The 24,802-nt window shown below is 39.4% G+C and overlaps 1 protein-coding gene across 2 annotated transcripts in view; it reads right to left on the bottom strand.

Moving 5' to 3' along the window:
* The window catches only part of EMB (embigin), a 37,446-nt gene extending 24,595 nt beyond the window's left edge, over window positions 1–12,851 (bottom strand). The window contains exons 1-2 of one of the 2 annotated variants that reach the window (XM_012721920.1): window positions 12,155–12,851; window positions 987–1,076 (exon numbers count right to left, since the gene is read on the bottom strand). In XM_012721920.1, the coding sequence (XP_012577374.1) occupies window positions 987–1,076; window positions 12,155–12,269 (205 nt within the window). In that variant the 5' untranslated portion in view covers window positions 12,270–12,851. The remainder of the gene's footprint in view (window positions 1–986; window positions 1,077–12,154) is intronic. The other variant, XM_012721919.1, reaches the window with a different exon arrangement.
* Window positions 12,852–24,802: the final 11,951 nt, after the last annotated feature.

Below are 24,802 nucleotides of genomic sequence, written 5' to 3'. Positions count from 1 at the left end.
AAAAAAAAAAAAAAAAAGGTCAGTGCAAATGTTCCAATGGCATCAGAGGATGGTGCAGCAGGATGGTGTCATCTCTTTATTCAGACTTTAGTGAAATACATAAACAGATCTCAAGGTCAGAGGACAGTTAAAGCCCGTATTTACAAGGGGCTGAAATTCAGTGACTTACTAAGCAAGTTTGAAACATTTTAAATTCTAAATATACTTTCATTCTAATATTGTTACTAAAAAAGAGATCTACTCTTACTCTGAGATGACTTTTGAAACTCTGGAACTCAAAACCATGACAGAGAACATCTAGCTGAGTTTTCTCTCACAATTCCCTACCTGTTCTCCCATAGTTCTGTAACTGACTCCTGGGATAGATCTTTAATTTCTCCACTTCAAGGTGTTCCAGTGGTGCATAAATTCCATCAACAAGGAGTGGTTTGATGTACCACCGAGAGTTGATGAAAACATAAAAGTATCTATAACAATTCTTATAAATCTGACTGTGGAATTGAGATACAAGAGGAAAAGAAGGGGTGTCACGGGGGGTGGGAGGGGACACAGTGGACTACCCGTGATGCACTATGGGTACATCGGTGATGGTTGTAGTTTGGTGTTACCCATTCCAGGAGGTATTATCTGGTGCCTCTGAATCACATACAGCTTTATAAACCAATGTTATCACCACAAAAACAAAAACAAAACAAAAACAAAAACCTGCAAATGAAAGTGAAGCTTCTTCTCTTCCCAGGTGTCCTGAAGGTTTCCCCTGAGCTTTCTCAGCCTCCGCCCCCACCCCGTGTGGATTCGCTGCTGTGTTCCCGTACATGGGGCACTCTGTATTCACTAAATGACTCCTATCAGATTAAAATTGGGTAACACACTGGTGTTTCTTTCACCAAACCATGAGCAGGAGTTGGTACTTCAAGAAAGAAGTTTCTATTTAATAAAAATAAAAACTCTCAGGCACAGTGTTATTTGAAATATGATACATTTACCAGTCAGTGATATGTTATGACTCTCCAAAGAAAAGTTGGTGTATTTTGCCATCATTTCTTCTCGGAGAGGTAGACTTGTAAAAGGTGAAGCTGTAAAAAAAAAAGAACGTGATTACAATTTATTATTAAAGTTAAGTGCTGATCTAAAGTTACTTCGAAATACTGTTAATGAAAATGTTTTTCAAGCAGGCTTGGATAATGAGGTCTTATCAGCTTCTCAGATATTCAGAAAACTATCAGACTATTAAATATTATTACATTTCTAATTATTTCTATGTTTTTACTGAGAACTCCCTAATGATTTACAATAGGAAAATTTGAGGAAAAAAGTTTTTCATTTTTTTTTTAACTTCCTGGGGTTCCTTTATAAAACAGAGGAACTGAAGCCACTGAGGCACTGGGGAAGAGTGTGAGAAAAAAGGAACGAAGAAGCAGAGAGCAGCAAGAACAGAGAGGGACAGAGACCATAATAAAGGGCACAAAGAAGCTTTACACGTGACCTTTGGGAAACACAGCTCCAGGATTAAATACACAGTGGAGTCTGCAGGGCTTGCTCCCAGCAGTAGTCCGGTTACAAAGTCCCTTCCATATGCAGTTCAGTCGCCCTTATCAACGTCACTTCGGGTTGCCGCCATCACTTCTCTTTCCTTTTGAAAACTTTTATCAGAGAAACAAGGTTTCCATTTCTACCTCTCACATTCTACTCAAAGCTGCTTTTTTCTCCTCACACTGGCTATTTCTTTGACTTTAGGGCAACAGACCTTCCCTCCCCAGAAAACCATCCCATCTCTGTCAAACATGTCAGAGAAGGAAAAAAGGCTTATTATTGCAACCTTGGCTGCATCTTTAAACATTTCATTCAACTTAAATTAAACCTGGCTATTTTCCTCCCTATTTTTATACTCTGCCCAGAAGGCTATTCCTAGAGCAAGATTAGATTTCCAGCTCTTTCCCTTCCTTACAGGTATGAAAAATACTATCAAAATAACAATCACTTTTGTTCCTTCAGCTCCTTCATGCAGTTTTCAATCCTGTCAAGTAAAAAACCTACCTGGCAGAACCAGTAAGCTACCAGTAAGCTGTGTCCCAAAGGTTTTGTTAATTCAAATCTAAAGTGGAATGTACTGTCCCATAAAACAATTCCTAAATGGGTTAAATAACTGAACCCACCTGATAGTGAGTAATGCTACAGGGAAATATGCCCTGAGTTTTTCACTGACCCATCAGAAACATAAAATCTTTCCTCCAACCATGTGCAACAGTCAGACTCTCTTCTCTTTCAAACACACACATACAGAAAGGAAAAAGAAAAACAAAAAACTGGACTCCGTTCACTTAGAAGTTGTATTAAAGAAAAATATTCAGAAAGATCCAGGCAGGTGCTAATCACACTCTGGGCACAGTGTTATTTGCTTGGGAAGCCAGGAAGGTGCAGACAGTAAGGAAGGTACTCTTCTACTATATCATCTGTGGAGTGAAACTTGCAAAACATAACTTTAGTTTTAAGTTTATGTTGCCTCCTGGCTAGGGAGTTGTTCTTTCTCAGCCTACTGTGGGGCTAAAAGCAATGTTGAGAGTCCTCACCACATTCCTTACCCCTGAAACAAGCCTATCGCCCTTTAAAGATGACCTGCTATCCTATATTATTACTACTACTCACAGGGGCACCAGTAAGAGTGACATAGGTAGAAAAATACTGGCATCATTGCTCTTATTTCACATAAATAAGTTAATATACAAAGTACTTCATGCATGCTCCGTGCTGATGAGGAGTCTGAAGCTGAGCCCTAGAGGGTCACATGGGCCATAATAATATGGACTTAGGTGCTGTGATGGAGAGTTATGAAAATTTCAGCATTGTGCATACTCATAATGTTGATTCTAACCAGTCTGGATAGCTCATAAATTTGGCATGTGAGCTACATCTTTGAGGGACTCAGGAGGTGGAATAGAGATAGTGACTGAGCTGGAGTTGAGGGTTATTTTCTCAAATTCATCTTCTGGACCCAGATTGAAGGGCCCTCCTAGGCCCTGCAATAGAACAAGGAGAGGAGTCTAGGAAAAACATAAAGCTAAAAAAAGTTGAAAAAATAAGATGAAAATGATAACCAAGTCTGAAGAGTAGAGAAGTGTGAGGCGTTAAAGAATATATTAGCTGTGGTGACCACTTCCAATAAGGTCCTATACAAATATAATCACACCCATACACCAGTCACCACCACCTCTCCTAACTTCACCCTCTTCTTTAAAGTTCTGATTAGGTCCAAGATTTCACTGTATAAACCTCCAGTACAAAAAAAAAAAAAAAAAAAAAAACAATCACATGTAACTGTTATGATTTTTGCCTTGTGAAAGTTCCTTTAAGAGGCAATACGCACAAAATGTCTTGTATGGAAAAGCAGGGCAGTCCACAGAGTTGTTAGAAGAGTAAAGAGTAAAGCTGAAAAGTCCTTTGTTTAGCCAAGATATCTTTTAATAACAAAAGTAAAAATGTAAACCTTATTGCTGTCAATAGGAGGACAGCTGGCAAAAGGTTGAGTCCACCAATGTCTAAAGGAAATTGGCCTGACATTCAAGCAGATGTAGTTTGAATACTTCCCTCCAAGGATTAGGCTGAGTCACAAAAAGAAATAAAAAATGGAGAAACAGAATTCTGTACCCTAATCCAAGTCTTGCCACTGACTTGCTGCTTGGTGTCTCCTTTCACAGAGACAGCAGGGAGAGTCAGAAAAGTTGCATAATATTGAGTAATGGTGCCAAGATCGTACCACGCATTCCTCCAGTTTTTGTATTTACCTCTTTCTTAATCATTGCTGGAAATTTTCCATTGAGTATTATCTTACAGATAGTGCAAAAATGCTAACACAAAAGAAAAACACCTAGTAGTTGTTCCAGAGATTAAAATATATTTTTTTTCCCTCTCTGCAAGGAAAAGGAGGCACAAGGTTGCTGCAACAAAGAATTTAATAATGTCCTAAATTCTCACCTGATATCATTTCATATGCAATAGTAAATTGATCTTTATTTAAATGTCTTTCAAATATTACAATTTAACATAGACATTGCTAAATGGGCTTATAATTTGTGGCATAAATGTTTTCAAATGTAATAAACATAATGTGATTTCTACTTAAAATATTGAGGTAACAACTTCACACATTCACCCTGGGATCCACTTAACTGAATAAATTGGTAAGGAAACAATTGAACAATTAACTCTAGAAAACTGCACTGGGCTGTAAGATTTGATTTTATTTAAATCAGAAAATAAGTTCAAGTCACCCCTGTTTAAGAATAAGCATATTCTCTAAATCCCCCCAAGTCTCTTATTGTATTTTAAAATCTTGGAAGGATAGAATTTCATTTAGAGAAAAGGTTTGTGCAAAAGCTAGTATAAGGAAATCAATCACTCCGACCCCCTTCCCTCATTTATATATGTATGGGCTGCTTTCAATACACATAAATTAAAAATTTAATAAACTTATTACCAGCATTCCGATAGATGGCATTATAAAAATATACCTCACCTGCAGAAACGCTAGAACCTAGGAATGATTGGTATATACCATTTGTAAAAAAAGAAGTTTGGAATTCAGAATGTAATTTCTCATGGAAGTAATACTATAGATAGCCCTAGATTCCATGCCAAATTGAAAAGGCCATTAGCGCAGTGATAAGGCTGAACTACAGCATAAAAATATCTAATTACCAGTATTTCTTCTAAAAAGAACATTCAGGCTTCTACTTCTGGGTTCTAGGAATACAGTGTGCTATATCCTGCCCCTAAATGCTGTAGCAGAAAGACAAGGGGGGAAACAAGGCTACCTTGGTAGTCCTAGACACTAAGCTCCAAAGAGACTTTGTTAAGAAGATAAAAGATGCTTTGTCAAGGAAGTAAATTCCCACCGGCAATAGGTATAAGTGAGATTTTCCAAGTCAAGGACAGGAAACAGCCCACATAGGTAATTCATATTTTGCCCACAGCATGGAACTATTGAACAAGAAAGTCACTTTAAAACTAGTAAAAATAAATGTTAAAGAACAATTAAAAAGTCTAGTGACAAGAGCGAAGCACTTTTATATAGCCTTTGAAACTATTTTTAAAACTAATCAGATGCGGGGGCTCTCCCTGGTGAGAGATATTTAAAATATTTTAACAATATTTAAGTATTTTAGCAATGGGTTAAAGCACCACATTATGAAGTGCTCAGGAGCCACTGCAGCACAAGTTTGATTCCCAGCCAGGAAAATGGCCCACATGGCGCAGCAGACCTCTCCTCACCCGTCCCCTGCTTCCTCAGCAGTGTGTTTCAGTACATCTGTCTGCTCTGCTCCCCACTCTGTCTCTGGTGAATCCTCTCACCCACCACACCTCTGGCCTGTACCCCAGTTCTGTAAGCATAAATAAATCTTTAAAAAAAAACTTATTCAGATGGAAATATAAACAAATTGTTCTTTCCTTTAAAATATGATTTCTGCCATACATTTCAAAGGGCAGTGTGGAAACTCATGTTAGAACTTCCTCTGCATGATTCATTGTATTTTAACAGTGAAATTCATGCCCAGTAAGATTCTTAATAAAAAACAAAAATTTGACTATGGTCTCTGCTGTTTTCAAGGGCTTTTAAAAATGTTTTACTCACCAAGTTATTTTTGATAAGATTTAGATTTTGTTCAGTTCTCAAGTGGGATGATTTGGCATCTCAGGGGACATTTAGTAATTGTCTCAAGACAGTTTGGTTGTCACAACTGGAGGGAGGTTACTACTTAAATATAGTGGGTTATGTTACTGTCCCAGGGCTGTTACTACACAGTGTCACAAAGGTGGTGAACTTGATACCACAGAACCTTATTCTCTCTCAGTTCTGGAGGTGGGACGTCTGAAGGGAGACTTCTCTTTCTGAAAGCACTAGGACGATTGCTCCCTTGTTTCCTCCTAGTTGGGTGGCTGTTGGCAATCTCTAGGACCTCCTGGACTTCGTGCCCCATCGCTCCCATCTCTGGCTATGTGTTCACACAGCCATCTCCCCATGTGTCCGTGTCTCTGTATCCAGGTCACTTCTTTCACACAGTTCACACTCACTGGATTCAGGGCCTGGACTAGTTAAGTGAGACCTCATTCTACTTGATTGTATGTGCCAAGACACGACTATCAAAGATGGCCACATTCACAGCTACCAAGGGTCAGGACTTGAACATAACTTTTAGGGGTACACAGCTGACCTACTAAATAGGAACAAGCCAGGGATATTACTAAACATTCTACAATTAGAATCCCTTCACAACAGAGAATTGTCAGTCCAAGATGTCAAGAATGCCAAAGGAGGAAGGCTCTGATTTCAAAATAGGCAAATATATCCTAGGCCTAGTTCTTCAACATCATGATTTTTTATAAGCTTCAAATAGCCTGTGGTCCTGAAGCTTTGTTCTGCATAGTTTAGGTATAGATATTTTAAAGCATAAACAATTCTTGGCATCCTTTTTTTTTTTTTTTAAATCATTCTTGCCACACCCTTAGACTGTTGGCCTACTTTGAGAAGTTTTTATGAGGAGATACCCAGTGCTTGATCAGAATTTTGAAATGCAAACCAGTCCTTGCTATAACACAAAGGCTTCAGGATAAATCAAATAAGATATTTAACTTATTTAACTGTATCTCAGACCTCTAACTATAAAGTTATGGATGTAGGATACATCAGTAATGATAAATATACCATCACTCAAAAATTCTAGATAACTGGGGCTCTCTCTGGGGGTGCAATGGGTTAAAGCACCTCATTAAGATGCTCTCCAAAGCCACTGCAGCACGAGTTCAATCCCCGGCCAGGGAGCTGACCCACATGGCATGGCAGACCTCTCCTGACCCGCCCGCTGCTCCCCTCAGCAGTGTACTTTGTCAGTCTGCCTGTTCTGTTCCTCAATCTGTCTCTGGTGAATCCTCTCACCCACCACACCTCTTGCCCCAGTTTTGTAAGCATAAATAAATAAATCTTAAAAAAAAAAGTCTAGATAACTATTTCCAATTAAAAGTATAACACTATTTAAATAAACATCTACTATTCATATACTGTGTGTTGCTCAAGGTATTTAGTGGTATGTGCATGGTAACAATGTTTTGCCAAGATTATGGGGCTCATCTTTAATAAAATATAAGTTTTTTTTTTCTTTTTAATATCCAAAGGGCATGTTATAATTTTAAAAATGAAAGGATTTTGCACAGATATAAATGGGCAGAAAAATCTGTCTCTGCTGCCTTGTAAAGGGAAAGGCTGTGACAAAAAACACCTGCATGGTCACAGGTGGGCAGCAAACCTGCCTGAAATGTGAAGGTGTGAAGGTGTTTTGTTTTGTTTTGTTTTGTTTTGTTTTGTTTTGTTTTCACATCAGTGTGTGTGTCATAAGTTGCTTGTTTCTTGGGTTTTCCTTATATTGTAAAATATGTGAGTTCAGTTATACAAAATCAACTCTTGAAGATTACATCTAGGAAAAACATCCTCAACATTTCCAATCCATTTCTGTTTGATGCCAAATACCACTTTGGAAAACGGTACCTACTTACAAGGACTATTTCTCAACTATCCTCGTGATTTGAAACTACATCAATTCAAGCTTTCTTTGGAGTTAAACTTATTCTTTTGTTTCTTTTCAATTTCAAGTCAACAGAGAAGTTTCAAATACAGAATGAGAAATTTCCCCCTGTGAAACATGTGAGAATTAGTTGCTAACTTGATGACCCACTGCCCTGGAAAACATTACTCTGTTTCCTACAAAGGAAATGTCTTCACATCATCCCATACTGACATTAAAATTCAGGAATTACCATTTATATCTTACCACCTCATCTCCACACCCTATCTAAGTTTCAACAAAAGTCCTTATATGTGCTTTCTAGCAACAGATTCCAGCTCAGAATCACACCTTGCTGTTAGCTGCCAGTTGTCTCTATTCTTCACTCTGGAACAGCTTCAATCTCCTGACATTTATGGCCCTGAAACTTAAAAGAGTTCCAGAACAATTGTGTTTAATACAATTAGAATCTGAGTATGCATGCAGACAACTTTGGAAGAAAGACTGCAGAGGTAATACTTTATTCTCATTGAATCCTATCAGACACAATTCATTATTTATTTATTGAATTCATTTATCTGTTACTGACAGTTATCATTCTGATCATTTTATTAATTGGTTAATAGCAGGTTATTCCACTATCTAGTTATTCTGTTTCCCTTTTTTATTAATGCAAGTATTATGGGAAGTTATTTTGAAACTGTTATTCCTTGTGCAACGTCAAATTTTCAATTGACTTACTTTCATTGAGTAGGTACTCATGAATTCCTGTATCAGTCAATGAATACTAACACATTAATATCATTATCACTATGTTGATGTTCAATTTGTCCTAGATTTTGTCCCATGGGCATCTCTTCACTTTGGTTTCTATATTCTGTTGACATTACTCACCCACAAATTTATACTTAGGCATCTATTTATATAGATATGACAGTTAAAATCATGAATTCACCTTAGTGCTGAAACTGCACAATATCTTTATTTATTTATTTTTTTATTTTATTGCATAGAAGAACTGGCATGTAGACCAGAGGTGCAGGGGTTAAGGAGATTTACCAGATAGAGTAGGTAACAGAACAGATGGATTTGTTGAAATACACTGCTAAAGGGAGCCACGGGTAAGATAGGAGAGGTCTTGCTGTGGCATATGTGGGTCAGATCACTGGCCTGCAGACCCAGGTCATAGCAGGGACAGTGCTGAGACTTAGACAGTAGGCCACCAGGAAGGCCCTAATTACAGAAGATTTATTCTATTTCTCTCATTCTTTATTTCCTCCATCTCTAGAGAAAATCCTGTATCCTATTTTCTTTACTACATTCTTACACAATCAATCCTCTCTGTAACCAATCTCCATTGCTGCTGCCATTCCTGGTCCCAAAGGGATGTCTTCCTCACCCACTCAGGCTCCTCTGCCCTGCATGCCTGCTATCTTCTACGCTCTACCTCCATCCATGCCCTGATCAGGACTAGACACATGCCAACCCACCACTGCACAGAAGTCCTTGTCACTTTGCAGTGCTGACACCATCACAGACTGCCCCTTCACTGTGTCTACGTGAACCTCTCCAAAAAGGAAGAGAGCAAGAGAAGAAGAGGCAGAAGAAAAGTCAGAGAAACTAATTCTGAACAAATGTTTATATACTTTTTAAGGTGATAATAAAGGTAGGATCAAATTGTTGAAATACAATCCTATTAATGATAAGCTTTTCATTAAATAGTTCAAAGACTTAAAAAGCAAAAATCTAACAATTTTAGTTAGACTAGAACAATGCCAGGTACATGTAGGTGTATGCGTAATATTTATTCAAACAAACAGTGAGCACTAAACAGTTGCTGAGGGGGTGGAGTGGCAGTATGGAGACAGGGTGATCAAGGAAGCAGGTAAGCCAAGAGCTCAAAACACTAGAAGTGATTATTTCATTTGATCATTTCAAGGACCCCATAAATGTTTTCCAAAGATCAACATGACCTATTCTCTCAATTTGTTCCACATGAGAGTCTGACTATTCCCATTTTCATAATACTCCTCCGTAATGGTCCTCCTTCACAAAGATATTTTTCACTTCATGTTTCACTGAGACAGCCTAAAACTTAAGGTGAGTTCCTGTGCCTGATTTTACTCTAGGACTCAAACTGCCACCTCTTCAGCTCAAATCAAGCATTTAGAGTTACAAACTGTGCTCTCTGTGAGTCCAGCCAAACTTTTAGACTTACATCATTCATTATCTCAGAAAGACAACTGAATATTTTATATACAAAAACAGGTTTTGAAATCACACTGAACAATGCTAAATTTCCTGCTCTACTGCTTAATTATGTGTACCTGGTAACTACCTCCCTAGTTCCAATTTCCTGATCTGAAAGTCAAGAACAATAAGAGGTAACTCATAGGGCTATAAACCGCATGGTGCAATACCTGTTGCGGTTACACACAGTTGTTATGTAGTAAATACGATAAATTATAATCATTTGAATGCTAAAATCTGACCCAATGTCTTAGGTTTATAGACTACTTTTTTTAAAGTCTAAGTGGTTTAAACATCTTAAAAATTAATGTTCTATAAACCCCACAATGCTGTTTAGCAAAGAAATTGCATCTCATGGCAATCAATAGAGAATCTATAAAATAAAGTGAGGTAACTTTATAATTTTTCATTCTGGCTTCAAATGAGATACCAACTTCCTGCCTTTTATATGGTACATTTTCTCATAACTTTAACATAAGTGGAGTAGACAGGACAGGACTTACACTGGGTACACACACAGACATTTGTCATGTAACTGCATCCCATTTATTTACATTTTATTAATTATTCATGCGCTTCCAATTTTTTTTTCTCTTTAGTAGTCATCTCTGAAATGTAAATGTAAAACTGACTCCCTGATGCTAAGAGAATAAATATCTATCCACTTTCTAGAGCTTGTCATTTTAAAGTCATGTTTTTATGTTTTTTGTTTGTTATATTTTGAAAGTACAGGTTTATTAGGAAAAGGAGAAAGGGGAGACTATGGCCATGGTTTTCAACTAGCTTCAGATCACAAGATTAAAATCACATGGGAGCTTTTAAATTCCTAATGTCCAGGCTGAATCCCAAGTCAATTGAACCAGAATTTTTTTTTTTTTTTTTTTTTTTTTTTTTTTTTTAGGGTAAGACACGGGTATCAGTATTTTTTTTTTTTTTTTTTAGTAAAGTTCCCTGGTAATTCCAACAGCCAGACTGGGAACCAAAGTTCTGCAATATCCTGAAGTGAAAGATGGATGAACAGGGGTTAGATGATTACAGGAGAGCCCAGTGGGAGAAAATACCTTAACAATTCTTTATTAAGTGGTATAAATGAAAAAAAAAAAAAAAAAGACTTGTGGCTAAGAAATGCTGCAAAGAACTTTAGAAACTTCAGCAAGCCAAAATGTTTTGTCTGTGTTGTTACAACTAGGTCTTTTAAAAAACATATATAAAAAATGCATCATTCTTTACTTTCCCAACTTTATAGCATATTACCAAAAAAGTCTACATGTTACCAGCTCATGAAAATCAACTGCTTTTTAATTTTTTTTTAATTATTGTTTTGTATTGAAGAAGAGGGTGTAGGTCGGGGTGCAGGGAGTCAGCATATTCACCAGAGACAGAGTGGGGGGCAAAACAGGCAGATTTACTGAAATACACTCCTGAGGGGGTGCAGTAGCCAAGACAGGAGAGGTCTGCTGTGTCATATGAATGGGTTAGAGAGTGCTGAGACTTAACCTTTAGGTCATCAGAGGGGCCCAGTGAAAACAAAGTTCTATGAAAGGATGCATCAAATTAATTACTGATGGCCAATATTTGCCAGCTTGAGAGGTGGTCTGTTATCCTAATTGGCTGCTAACACCTTAACATTTACAAAACAGAAACTTCTTAAAGCAGGTTCAACGGAATACTTGCTACATAAAGAACAATTATAAACAGGTGAAACTAAAATGGCCAAGGTGGTGTAGGGTTTGGAAATATTCTGCACATAATTTCCTTTTTCAAAGTGTCAAAGCAACAAACAGCAAAAGCTTTTGTTTTCAGAGACCACTGTGTAAACACAAACACAAACACACACTATGAGGTCTAAGACTTTACTTGTTAAGTTGTTACTATTTCAACCAAGTTCTTAAAAAAAAATCTTCAAAGCCAATCACCCGCCAGGAAGAGGAGGTGATATGTAAGCCCTACTATGTATGCAAGTGAAAGGGTTTGGGGACCATGCTTTGCAGAAACCCTGCTACTTTACAGAAAGAGGGGCCAACTCTCTGCCTCGCCTGGGCCCCGCACCCTCATATCTACCGCCCTCTTAAGACCTATTATTACCCTCGCTCCGGTTTCACTGGTCACAGTTCCTTCAGATCCACGCCCTACTAGCTAAGGCGCCTCGATCCTCCCAGGCCCCCAGGCACAGCTTAGGTGACCCAAGAGTGGCCAATAGAAAGAAGCGGCCGCCGCTCCCCAAGCGCACCCGCCGTAGTCAACATCCCGACGCCTCTCCGCAACATCCCGTGGCCTCGGCCCGCGGGATTGAGCTTTGTGAGCCCCGGCCAGCGCGACCCCGCCCCTCCTCCGCCCTGCACCCATCACACCTGAGGGATGGTCGTCCGCCCAGCTCAGGGGCGCCACGGAGGCTACGAGGCACAGGAGGAGCAGCGGAGCGGGCGTAGGCGCCCGCAGATCCCGAAAGCCAGCGCGGGCGTGCATGGTGTGGACGGGTCCTCCGCGGCCCTCCCCAGGCTGGTGCCGCGGCGCCCAGCCGTCGATGTCCGGAGTCCCCGCACACTCTCGCCGGCGGCCGGGCGCCCGCTGCCAGTCCCAGGGGCTGGACCAGCGAGAAAAGGCGGAGTGGGAGGGGCCCGGCCGCCCAGCCCTTCTTCCCGGAGACGCGCCTTTGGCAGACCCAGAACTGCGCCCGGCCCCCCATCAATTATGCAGCGTGCGGCCAGCCCCGAGGCGTTCGGATCACCGCTGCAGCCTCCGCTCCGCATCTTCCCCGCCTCCACGCTCGCGGCTCCATCGGGACGCGGAGGGCGCTCGCCGAGACGCCGGCAGGTGCTATCGAGCCCATCTCCCGCGGGAGAGGTGAAGTCGCTGACTATCCCGCACAGTTATCTACAGGATTCACTTGTTTACGCTGAAGGGACAGTTTTCTGCGCCCTCGGACCTCCGTGGGCATCCTGATCAAGATGCCTAACGTTTGCGCTCGCGAATGGCGCTATCCACTCGCCCGGCGCCCTGCACTCATCGCTCTGTGCTCGGCTTCCAACTACACACAAGCTCTCTCCTCCAGTCTCTGAAGGCTTAACCGGTTCTCTCCAGATTGAGGTTGCCGAGTCCCAAGGCCCCACTGAGAGTTTTCCTTTTCCTTTTGTTTGCTTGCTTAACAGTTTTTGAGGAGCCACCCAGAGCTCAAAAAACAAAAGCTGCTGAAAGTAGATACTGTGTAAAAAGCACAAGCCTATTGACCTTTGTCAAACTCGAACACTGCTTAGGAGAATGCTGTTTCTAACTAAGCCTCCAAACTGTAGCTGGGAACTCTTAAGCGCTCCCAATCAAACAAATAAAACAACTGAAAACAATTGCTTTATCAAAGAGGAAAGGAATAGTCTGTGTTATAGCACGAGAGTAAAAAGAGCAGGATGCTAGAATACATTGATTTTTTTATATATATATTTCTCACGAGCCTTTTTTTCTGTCTCCCTTTGTTTTTCTTATGGCAGGTTTTATAGCCACCAACTCAGAATATTATCAGTATCCAGAAAAGGATATTAAAAGGAAATATCAGATACAATTTTTAAAACTTGAAGTACAAGAGCTATGCTCACTGCAGGCAGGAACAGTTAATTTTTAATGGGCATGTATTATTAAAATATTCCTCTGATCTGGTTTGACGTTATATAATAGGCAACACTTTGAAACAGTGTACATTGTTTAAATAGGTGTGGAGCGAATGCAATTCATTGAGCATTATTAAGTATTTACCTGTGCCAGACATTGGGTTCAAAATAGGCTTCATGGTGGCAGGATACAGGAGCACACATTTATACACGCATTAAGCCAGAAAGCTGTTTATGAAATACAATTCTAGAAAAAGATTCTTTTCAGTAAGAAAATTAAGGCCCTCTGAGAGATCTGAAACTTTTGCCTCATGGTCTTAAGACCTGGGCTGGGCTTGCTAAAACTCTATTGCTAAATCTTACTTCTGTCTTGCTACCTGAGTTTCAACAGTAAGCACTTCTCTAAACAAACAACTCTGACTGGCCTCCCAATTCGCTCTGTAAAATTCTTAAATTCAGAATTTACTTCAGACCTTATTTAAAGAAAAATTTTGTCAGTTGAGCCAGCCTGCTTGCAAACAGGAAAAGCCAAGTTGAGGCTAACTGCCAACTCTTGCTTTTGTTGTCATAGCAAAAATCTACTGAGAAAGAAATACAATTGTGTTTTGTTAAACACTTAGTTTTTCTTAACGTTACAGATTTGTGTTTAGACATTTGTTTTGATATTCCCAGTACACTTTTGAAATTGTGCATACTTTTTAAAACTAGCTTCTATGCTACTTTCTGTGGCTAGTTCTTTCTGATCTCCCTGTTTCAATAGACCTTCCCCAGCAGGGTGAATTAAATGTGGCCACAAAGGCTGTTAGAGTCTCATCAGCTTGAGGGGAGTTGTGGGGATAGGAGGGCCCCTGTTTCCTCTCCTCCAGTTGGGTGTGTTCACTGACGTACTGGATATTGCAGAATACTGTGCAAGCTTCCAGATCCAGACCACAAGACCTTCTGCCTCCTTTATCCTTGTTACAAGACTTGCCAGGAGAGCAATGTCCAGCTGTGAAGCACACCCAAGACCCTCTGAAAAGCCCCAACCATGCAAAAAGTGGGCAATGATGAGATCCCATGTGGACAAAGAGGATCTGAGGAGTAGAAACAGGCTAGATTTATTAGGGACCCTTCAGACAAGTCCACCCATAGCTGAGTAATGCACAATTGTCCAAGTTGACCTTCATAAAGCAAAATAATTATCCAGCTGAGCCCTAATTCACACAGAAGTGATAGTATGATTTTATTTAAAGATTTATTTATGCTTACAGAACTGGGGTACAGGCCAGAGGTGTGGAGTGTGAGAGGATTCACCAGAGATAGAGTGGGGAGCAGAACGGGCAGACTGATGAAGTACACTGCTGAGGGGAGCAACAGGCAAGTCAGGAGAGGTCTGCCACACCATGTGGTCAGCTCCCTGGCCAGGGATTGAACTTGTGCTGCAGTGGCTTTGGAGAGCTTCACAATGTGGTGCCACCAGGGAGAGCCCCTGTAGTATAATTATTTTAAACCACTAAATTTTGAGGTAACTTGTGTCACCACAGTGAATAAATAGAAATCTCTGAACCCATACTGTACATGGGACTAAAGTAACAATAATTTACAGATTTGTGACTTGACTATCATTGCTTGTGGGTTCCTATGAGTTGGCCACTCATGGACAACTGTGACCTACTTACTAGCACAAATCACAGCAGAACATTCTCGACTACTTTGACAGTATAACTTGTATCCCAAGACAGGCCTGAGGACACCTAAGCTGCTGTTGACCTGATTACCTGATTATCTCTATAGCAGGCTTGGGATAACTCTGCCTGAGATAATATACACATGGTCACAATGTCCCTTTCCCTTGTAAAACTTTGCCCCCATTCCTATCCTACCCTCTGGATCCTATTCCTCATACCATTGCTGCATGATCAGCTTTGACTAGTCTGTCTGATCTCAATAAATCGCACAAGAACTTCTGCTCAAGCAGCAGAGTCTTGCCTTGCAAACCGGCTCCACAACTGCTGTGTCTCTCATGGCATTCCCACTGTCCCTCATGACATTCCCGCTGCAAAGCAGCAGAAAGTTCCTGTCGCAACAATTACTGGCTTCAATTTCCATTTAAATATTTTATTGTTATTTATCTTATGTGATGATATCTTTTTACCCAACTATATTACAATTCTTCTAAATTCCTGGAAATAGTTCTATAAATCTTTATAGTCCCTGCAGTGTCTTTAAAAAGTTGTACATTTTTATGTTTTTTACTTATTAGAACAGCAGTACAGGGAAAACTTTTTTCCTAAAACTTGTGTTTGTAAAATAATGTATAAAAAATCTTTGTATTTCTTTCTTGTAGGATATAAGCTGTCATCGAATGAAGAAATTTGTGGCACAGTGCTAGGGAACTATGAAATGAGAACAAGAATGTGGCTATCACTTCTTATTGAAAATACTATTTTATTTAAAAATCTTATTGGAGAAAAGCATTATGTTAGTGTATGAAGCACTAAAAATAAAGGTGAGAATTTGCTAGCGATCACTACTAATAAGCAAACAAAAAAATACCAATGCGAGTCATGAGATGTAATAGGCTAAATTCTTCAGTACTCCCAAGGTTCCTGCCCTCTTCGCCACACATCCTTACTCCCTTTGTATATGTGCTGCTGAAGTGAGCACATCCTGGCTCCTTTTGAATGTGGATAGGGGGCTCATGAATATGATGGATAGTAATTACCCTGATTAGGTTAGTCAAATTTAGCAGGTTGGAGGAGATATTTCTAGTGAGACTGATGCCCTCATTCTTGTCTGAAGATGCAAATAGCCACACTGGGAACTCAATGTTCATGAATGGAGGTACTGTCAGGAGCTGAGCCCCTCAGTCCTACAATCCAAAGGAACTGAATTCTGCCAGCAACCAGTGAGCTGGAAGAGGCCCCATAGACTTGATGTCTGAGTATCAGTTCCAACCAACAGCTTTAGCCCCAACCAACCAAACTGGCAAGACCCTGAACGGAGAACCCAGTTAACCCATGGAATTTGTATTGAACTTCTGACCCATGGAGTCTATGAGATCATGTATTTATGTTAAACTAGGTGTGTGCTCATTTTTCATAAAGTAATGGAAAAGTGTGCCCATCAGATGTAATTGCAATTATATTGAACCAAAATAATTATATTTTAGAACAAGATCATAAGTGAATATGGAAGGGAAAGCTCTTTGTCACCTCTGTATGTGAAGAATGAATGAAAAGTGTTAGCTACTCTAAAAGATATATATACATATATATATATAATCATGTGTGTACATGTACATATTTGTATATATAAACATATCCATGTATACATATGTGTATATACTGTATCTGTATATGGAAAATATATGCATATGTAAACATGGATATATACATAGATATATACATATATCACACATATCTAAAGCTATGTGTCTAGCAACAGGGATACATTCTGAGAAATGCAATGTTAGGGACTTTTGTCATTGTGGCTCATAGATTCATATAATGCAATTATATGCTGTAAAGCATACTACATACCTAGGATATCTAAGTAAGTACCACCATTGTTGAAGTCTGCTATTGACTAAAATGTTACATGCAGTATGAAAGTCACTACATAGATGATGATGATAAAGTTAAGACGATAGACAGATAGATAGATATATTAGATTATTGAAGCAATGTATGGAATTTAAGTCTACCACTTCCCAGAGGGTAAATCATAAATTAGTCTAAATCAGTGACTGTAATTTCATCTTCCTTAATGTTGGTGTATTTAAGATGGAATCAATGAGATAAAAGAACAATCTGCTTTAAAGTGTTTCCCTCATCAAAAAGAAAGTCTCAGATAGAAACCGTTTACCTCCTTCTTAACTTCCTTAAACACAGCCTGGATCAGTGGTAGCAACGATATGATCGTTTGGTGACTAACAAACATTTTCAAGAGCAGCAAAGAAGGAAGGTGACATCATTGAGCGCTGCACCAGCTCTGAGACACCTGACTCCAGACCTGTGTAAAACAACTGCTAGTCCCCATACTAATCTTTGGGCTTTTCACTATTGGTGGTTGGATGTACTGTTATTTGGTCCAGGACTTACTGGATTTGCCTTAGTTTAATTTTTTAAAAGTTTTACTGTATCTTGGAACCCCCACTGTCTCCACACAGGAGACTCATTCCTCCTCGCTTTAATGACTCAGATGTAAGGAAAATAGCTGATACCTAAAACCTTTCATGATAATAATCTTACATAACTCTAACTTATCTTTCAGCATCTTCCCATAACCAAACTCCACTCATCCTGAAATACTTGGAGTTCTCCCAGAGTTGGCTGCCTTGTGTGCTTCATTGATTAATTTCTCATTCTGTCCTTTCCTTTTTCAGTATGTGGAATAACTTTGTCGATAAATTTGCTGCCTACTTCTCATTTAAATTTCTGTGTGTCCCTTTTTCTAGAAAATTCTCTTTTGACTGCCCTAAGAGCATCTTCTCTCACTTGCTCAGCATGTGTGTATCCTTATCTCAGTTCTCAGAGCATTATGCTGTCATCCTGTTTTATTTCTCTCAGCTTCCTAGATGCTGAGACAGTGTCTAGTTTACCTCTGTGTCCTGTATATCATAGTCCACAGCATACACTTGTCACAGAGATGAATAAAAGAATAAAACCCAAAAGCAACAGATATTCATTGAAAAGGAATCACTTCCTGGAGGCAACAGCCTAACGTCTCCCCAGAAATGACTTAGTCAACTTTCTCTTTTTTCTAGAGTGTCCCAAATCTGTGCAAAATATTTGTATATATTTATGTCTTTCCATGTAAATGATGGCATTCTGTGTTCACTGCTCCACACTACCTTTTTTTTTTAAAGATTTATTTATTTATTCATATAGAACTGGGGTACAGGCCAGAGATGCAGAGGGTGAGAGGATTCACCAGGAACAAAGTGGGGAGCAGAATGGGCAGATCAACAAAGTACACTGCTGAAGGGAGCAGCAGGCGGGTCAGGAGAGGTCTGCCACACCCTGTGGATCTCCTCAGGGCAGGCGGGGGTTAAACTCATACGAAATTGGCTTAAGCGTCTTAGTGCAGTGTTTTAAGGCTGTGCCACCAGGGAGGGCCTCCACACTACCTTTTTTATGTCAACAGTGTATCTACTACTTCTGATGGTTCAATGCTATTGCTCACCTTGCTCTATTATTCCCATCACTGCTGTTGTCAGGGAGTATATATCTGTAACATCATTTATATCCTTATTTAGAGAGGAGAGCCATCATTGGACATTTCAGTCATGCTGACTCCTCTCAGCAGCACATTCTCTACTACTTCCCTAAATGGCACATCCATACTCTCCCATGGAACACAGCCTAATGGTATCTGGGGCCTTACCTGTTGTTTGATTCTAATACACTCAAAAGCTGAACTGTTTTCCCTGCCTTCTACCATTGTCATGGCAATTCCAGCACAGGGCATGTTTTGTGTGTCTTTTTGTTTGTTTATTTGTTTTCATGTTTTCTTTCAGGGTTCTTGTATCCTCTCCTTGAGTGTTTGTGTGACATTGTAATGTTTAGGAAGTTTATCTACTTGGTCATCCAATAACCAGAATATCTCATACATATTTGGTCTTCATCTTGACTCAGAGGTCCCCCAAATTTTGGGCTTTTCTAAGTGTTGTGAATGATAGTTACTTCCTGTTAGGCTAAGGAAGGTAACCTTTGGAAATTGCCATGGAAACCAACACAAATAGAAAAAGAGGTCTTTCAGTCCAGCCCTCTGATTTCTGAGAAGATGGATGTCAAGTTCATTTGCCAATAGCCAGTGATTTAATAAATCATGCCAGGTAATTAAGCTGCCATAACAGCCAGAAAAGGAGCATGTCAGATTGTTCCCTAGTTGCTAAACATGTGGAGATTTGGGGAAAATGGAGCACCTGGAATGGGTATAAAAATCCCATACCTTTCCCCTTACCTTGCTCTCTGCCTCTCTTCCATTTAGTTGTTCCTGAATTGTGTCTTTTGTAATAAGTTGATGATTACTTATTTAACAGTTTTCCTGAGTTTTGTGAGCTATTCTAGCAAATCAATAAACCCAAAGGAGAGGGCCTGAGAACTTCGGGTTACATAGCTACTTGGTCAGAAGACAGGAAGCAATAGAGTGGACTTGTGACTGGTGTCTAAAGTAGAAACTGGTCTTGGGAGACTGAGCCCTTAACCTATGGAATCTGTCACTATTTCTGGTTTAATGATGCAAGAATTGAGCTGAATTCTCAGTCTCCAAGACTGGCTTGTTGGTATGGAGCCAACTCCATGTGCTCACATGGGAATTGAGGGCAACACATCAGCACAGCTTAGTGTTGAGCTAATCCTTTGCCCCAGGAGACTGCTTCCCAAACTTTGTTTCCCTACTCTGTGTTTCCTGAATCTGGGTGCATGTGTACCTCTGCAGGTATATGCTAGAAATGTGAGTCACCTAATCATGCACTATTGCATCTTAGGAGCCCATGCTTAACCATGTCTATTTTATATCTAGAACATGAAGGAAAATATTGAACATATGTATGACCTCATAACTTACTGGTTTATCTAATACTCCATTTGTGGTGGCCTCAGCCTCACGTGAAATTACCACTTAATGAATACCCATGTGTGCAAGTTCATGTTGCAACTCAGGTAAACAGAGACCTAATGAGTTTTGTGTTTTTATCTTATCTTAGTGAAAGCAGCAGTACAAAGCATTACAACATGCTTTTCACTTTGGTGAAAATAATCTCAAGCTATCCCAGACTACAGTTAGCATTGGACACCTAAACTTTGAGGTAAAGCCAATTGTATTGGAGGCAGGGAAGAGTTTTCTCCAATCTCCAGTATAAATGCTTTTTATACTGCATTCTGATTACCTGTATTATTGTTTATTAGGTTCTATCAGCATAATGTAATTAATGTAGGGAAGCAGTTGTGTTATCAATTTCAGTAACCCAAATTATCACACCCTCAGAAACTATTTCCACAAATATCCCCAGCTGTTACAACAAAAACCTGCACATCATTGCATTTTTTGAATACTCCCGGGGTATGCTAAGCATCAAGGATAGTTACAATACCAAAAGGTTAGTTGTTGAGGAAGACCAAGCTCTTTTTATAAGGTAGTTGCTGTGAATGACTTTGCCACTGGGTCTTTTTGCAAGTAGAATATGCTTCTTCATGAAGAAAAATAGCAGCCATTTGTGTTGGTAAAGGATAGTCCCTGGGACCTGGATATTTTAGAAAAGCTAAGTCATCACCGTCTTCCAATACATTTCAATACAAATACTCACAGTCCCACTCTTGCTCAAGAAGTACATTTCCTCCTGCATAAGATACACAGATTCAGCAAATTCTGCTCACTGTATGTACTAGAACAACTTGAAGATCAGAAATGTTAGTTTGAGTTTTTGCAACTTTGCTACCTTATTTTTGGAGTTTCAAATGATAAGTTTTATTTTATAATAGACATAAATTTCTTGTTCTTCTAACAGCAAGAAAAGCCAAGATTTCATATATTCAAATTTACCATTCTCTTACATTTTTTCTTTTAAATTCTCCAGCACAGTTGGAAATAAGCAACCAATTCCATGACCCTTGAATTCTCAAACTTAATGTACTGTTCTAGCCTTGCAGCACATGGAATCTGAAGTCTTCCCATCAATGCCACTTCATTCAAAATGATAACTGATCCGTTTCTTGGTAATTACCTGCTAGCCAGTGCCATCCTTTCCTTTTGTTTTAGCTTCATTCTCTCTGCCTTAACCTTTGGTGTAAAAATTCCACCATGCTTCCAGAATAATCTTACTTTTCAAATGTCCTCTTCCTCCAACTACTTGTACATTGTGGTATCATTTTTGATTATTGGTGCCATACAAAATAACCCAATCTGGTCAGTTTAGACAGAAAAAGACAAAGTCAACATACAGACTGGAGAAGAACCAAGAATAACATTGTAATGTTTTATCAGAGTCAACCTCAATAGCAGAGCCACCATTGCCACTGTGTCTACCAGGTATCAAGTGTCAGGAATTTACATTTTAAAAATAATCCTACTGATGCTGCTTTTGCATCAGATGATTAACCTTGAAATCACTGCAATTCACAAAAATCAAGTGTCCCTATTATTACCTGCACTTGTGTAAATGAAAGTAATGCAAAATGCTTTTTTTTTTTTCTGCCAACTTATGGATCAAGGTATCAGTGTGTGTGTGTGTGTGAGAGAGAGAGAGAGACAGAGACAGAGAGACAGAGAGACAATAAGGTGCAAAGTCCCCTCCCCCCACCCGAACATCTCCTGATCCCACAAAGAGGCATGTTCCGGCTTAGGTGCTCTTCTGGACAAACAGTATAGTAGTGCATTCAAGACAATGACCCTGTCCAGCTAGTGATAAAGAAAAATCTTTATCTTGATCAACAGGCCACCTGGATTGGGGAGCCAGCACATAGAAGAATGGCAGAGAAAAATCTGTTGGCAGCATGCTAGGAGCTTGGTGCCTATGGAAAGCTAGATTTAGGAACAGTTATGTTTTAGGGAGAGGGAAGGAAAGTGACAAAGAGAAAAGTGTGAAGTCCAACTTAGAAACAGTGAGATCCCAACTCCCTACCCGAAATTTATTTACTTCCTTTGTTTACTTTATTTTGTATTTCTGTGAGCATTCTGCAAATACCCATCTCCCACCCTTTGAGAAACACAGAGAGGCTAAAACTGAAGATCTTTGGTCTCCAGTCTATAGACTTGAGGAGTGGGGGATACATATTTTGTGGGGCATGGACAAAAATGGAAAGCCCCATGTTTAAAAATTACTAATTTCAAGATGACTACAATAGAGAATTAAACCAAGCATAGGGGTCTTTCACAGGACTCAGTGTGACTGTACAAGTTGATTCTGCCTCCATATGGCTGGCCACATGGGTACTTCATTGAAAATTGGACCAGTGTCCACACACATACATTGAATGCTAAATGGTGAGAACCATTAAAAGGCCATTACCGGCCCTCCCTGGTGGCGCAGCGGGTTAAAGCACAGCACTGAGAATCTAAAGCCGCTTCCACATGAGTTCGATTCCCACCTGTCCCGGAGGTGACCACATGGCGTGGCAGATCTCTCCTGACCCGCCCGCTGCTCCCCTCAGCAGTGTACTTCGTTGATCTGCCTGTTCTGTTCCCCACTCTGTCTCTGGTGAAGCCTCTCACCGCCCCTGAGCCTCTGGGCTGTACCCCAGTTCTGTATGCACAAATAAATAAATCTTTAAAAAAAAAAAAAGGCCATTACCTTTACTTTACCCCACAGAAAGGAAATTGAAAGAGTATTTTCAGGGATACATGACCAAAGCATATGACTCATGATAATCTTCAAGTAAAACTCAAAGTCTAAAGTTACCATAGCTGGGAATAAATTTTTAATAGTAAGATAAATTTTTAATAATCACAATTTTAAACAAGAATAAACACCCAAGGAAAAGACTGGATATGGAAAGAAGCACCAAAAAAAAAACTTAATTTATATAGGAAGAATAATTTTTTAAAAAAGATTTATTTATTTATGCTTACAGAACTGGGGTACAGGCCAGAGGTGTTGTGGGTGAGAGGATTCACCAGAGACAGAGCGGGGAGCAGAACAGGCAGATCTACTGAAATACACTGTTGAGGAGACCAGCAAGCAGGTCAGGAGAGGTCTGCCACACCATGTGGGTCAGCTCCTTGGCCGGGAATCAAATTTGTGATGCAAAAGCCTGAGAGAGCTTCATAACCTAGTGTTTCAACCCACTGCACCACCAGGAAGAGCCCTGGGAGAAGAATTTTTTAAATGAAAATTGTCATAAGAAACCTTCAGATTGAGATGATACTACATTTGTGTGTGGGGGGGGGACAGGATAAGCTTTTATGGAAAGGATATTTAGGAAAGGCAAGGAGATCAGATTTAAATATGACAGATGAAATGAAAGAAGTTTTAGAAAACAAAGGGGATAAAACTCATAGAAAACAGAGCAGAAAGACAAATAGCTATAAGAGAAAAAATACTAAATTATAGTCTACCCAAAAGAAAAAGAAAAGAAAAACAGAAAAAAGAAAGGAAACAAATGGAGAAAATAAACAATGAAAATAATTAAAACATTAACTAAAATGCAAGCAGAAAGTTTTCACCAATGAAATGAAGTTACCATACTGAAATTTTAGAACACTGTTGACAAGGAAAAAATCAGATATATTATACAGAAGTGGTAAAGGATATGAAATTAGTCAGATAATTGATCACTTTGACTTTCTTAACAGAAAAGAAAAAGAATTTCTGAACACCAGAAATTTCAGATTGCTAAATGGAAACATTTCCAATTTAGAATTCTAGACCCTGTTTAAATATCAACGTAAATATGAGAATAGGAGAACAATCATTTTAATGTATAAACTGTCTGCAAAAAACTTTACCCATTCATTTTTACTTACAGAAATAGCAAAATACAAACATTTATATTAAAATATCTTTAATAAGGTAAAAATAAAAGCTGATGTATTTACAAATATATTTAGCTGAAATCATGTAAAACCTGCATGAAGAAAAGCTTAAAATTGCCTAAGACTAAAAAATGGAGAAAGAATAAAGTAAAAAGCACTCAGTATTGTAAAGATTCCAAACGAACCCCACAATTCAGTGCAATTATTCAAAAGTATAAAAGAACTTGGAATTGTTTTGGGGATAAGAAAGACTTTCATATATATAAATTTAATATGAAAAAAAAGGCTGAAATTTTTCACTGCATAAAATGTAAAAGAACGTTTGCCCATGGTGAAATGCACTCCAAAATAAAAACAAATTCCAGATTAGCAATAAGTATGTGTAATGTATCACCTCTAAACGGCACAGCAGACCTCTCCAGTCTTGCCCACTGATCCCCTCAGCAATGTATTTCATCCATAGGCCTGTTCTGCTCCCTACTCTATCTTTCATGCACCCTCTTACTGCTCCTGAACCTTTGACTTATACCCCAGTTCTGTATGCATAAATAAATAAATCTTTTTTAAAAATCCTTAATATTCAAAAAGCACCACTAAAGCACTACAAAAGATAAAGACCCACATAAAAAAATATTGGGGGCTGAAACGTATTCAAGCTAATATACAGTGTGTTAGGGTTAATCTTAAAAATCATATACAGCATTGTGCGCCCTCCCTGATGGCATAAGGGGCTAAAGCACAGCACTGAGAAGCTAGTCAACCTAGTCACAGCCACTTCAACATGAGTTCAATCCCCAGCCAGGGAGCTGACCCACATGGCACAGCAGACCTCTCCTGTCAGGCCAACTGCTCCCCTCAGCAGTGTACTTCCTCAATCTGCCTGTTCTGCTCCCCACTCTGTCGTTGGTGAATCCTCTCACCACCCCTGCTACCTCTGGCCTATAC

Source organism: Condylura cristata, unplaced genomic scaffold, assembly GCF_000260355.1.
Source record: "Condylura cristata isolate star-nosed mole 26May11 unplaced genomic scaffold, ConCri1.0 scaffold00007, whole genome shotgun sequence".
Classification (NCBI taxonomy): Eukaryota; Metazoa; Chordata; class Mammalia; order Eulipotyphla; family Talpidae; genus Condylura; species Condylura cristata.
The sequence above is the reverse complement of the archived record's forward strand: the minus strand, read 5'-3'. Positions and strand labels throughout refer to the sequence as shown.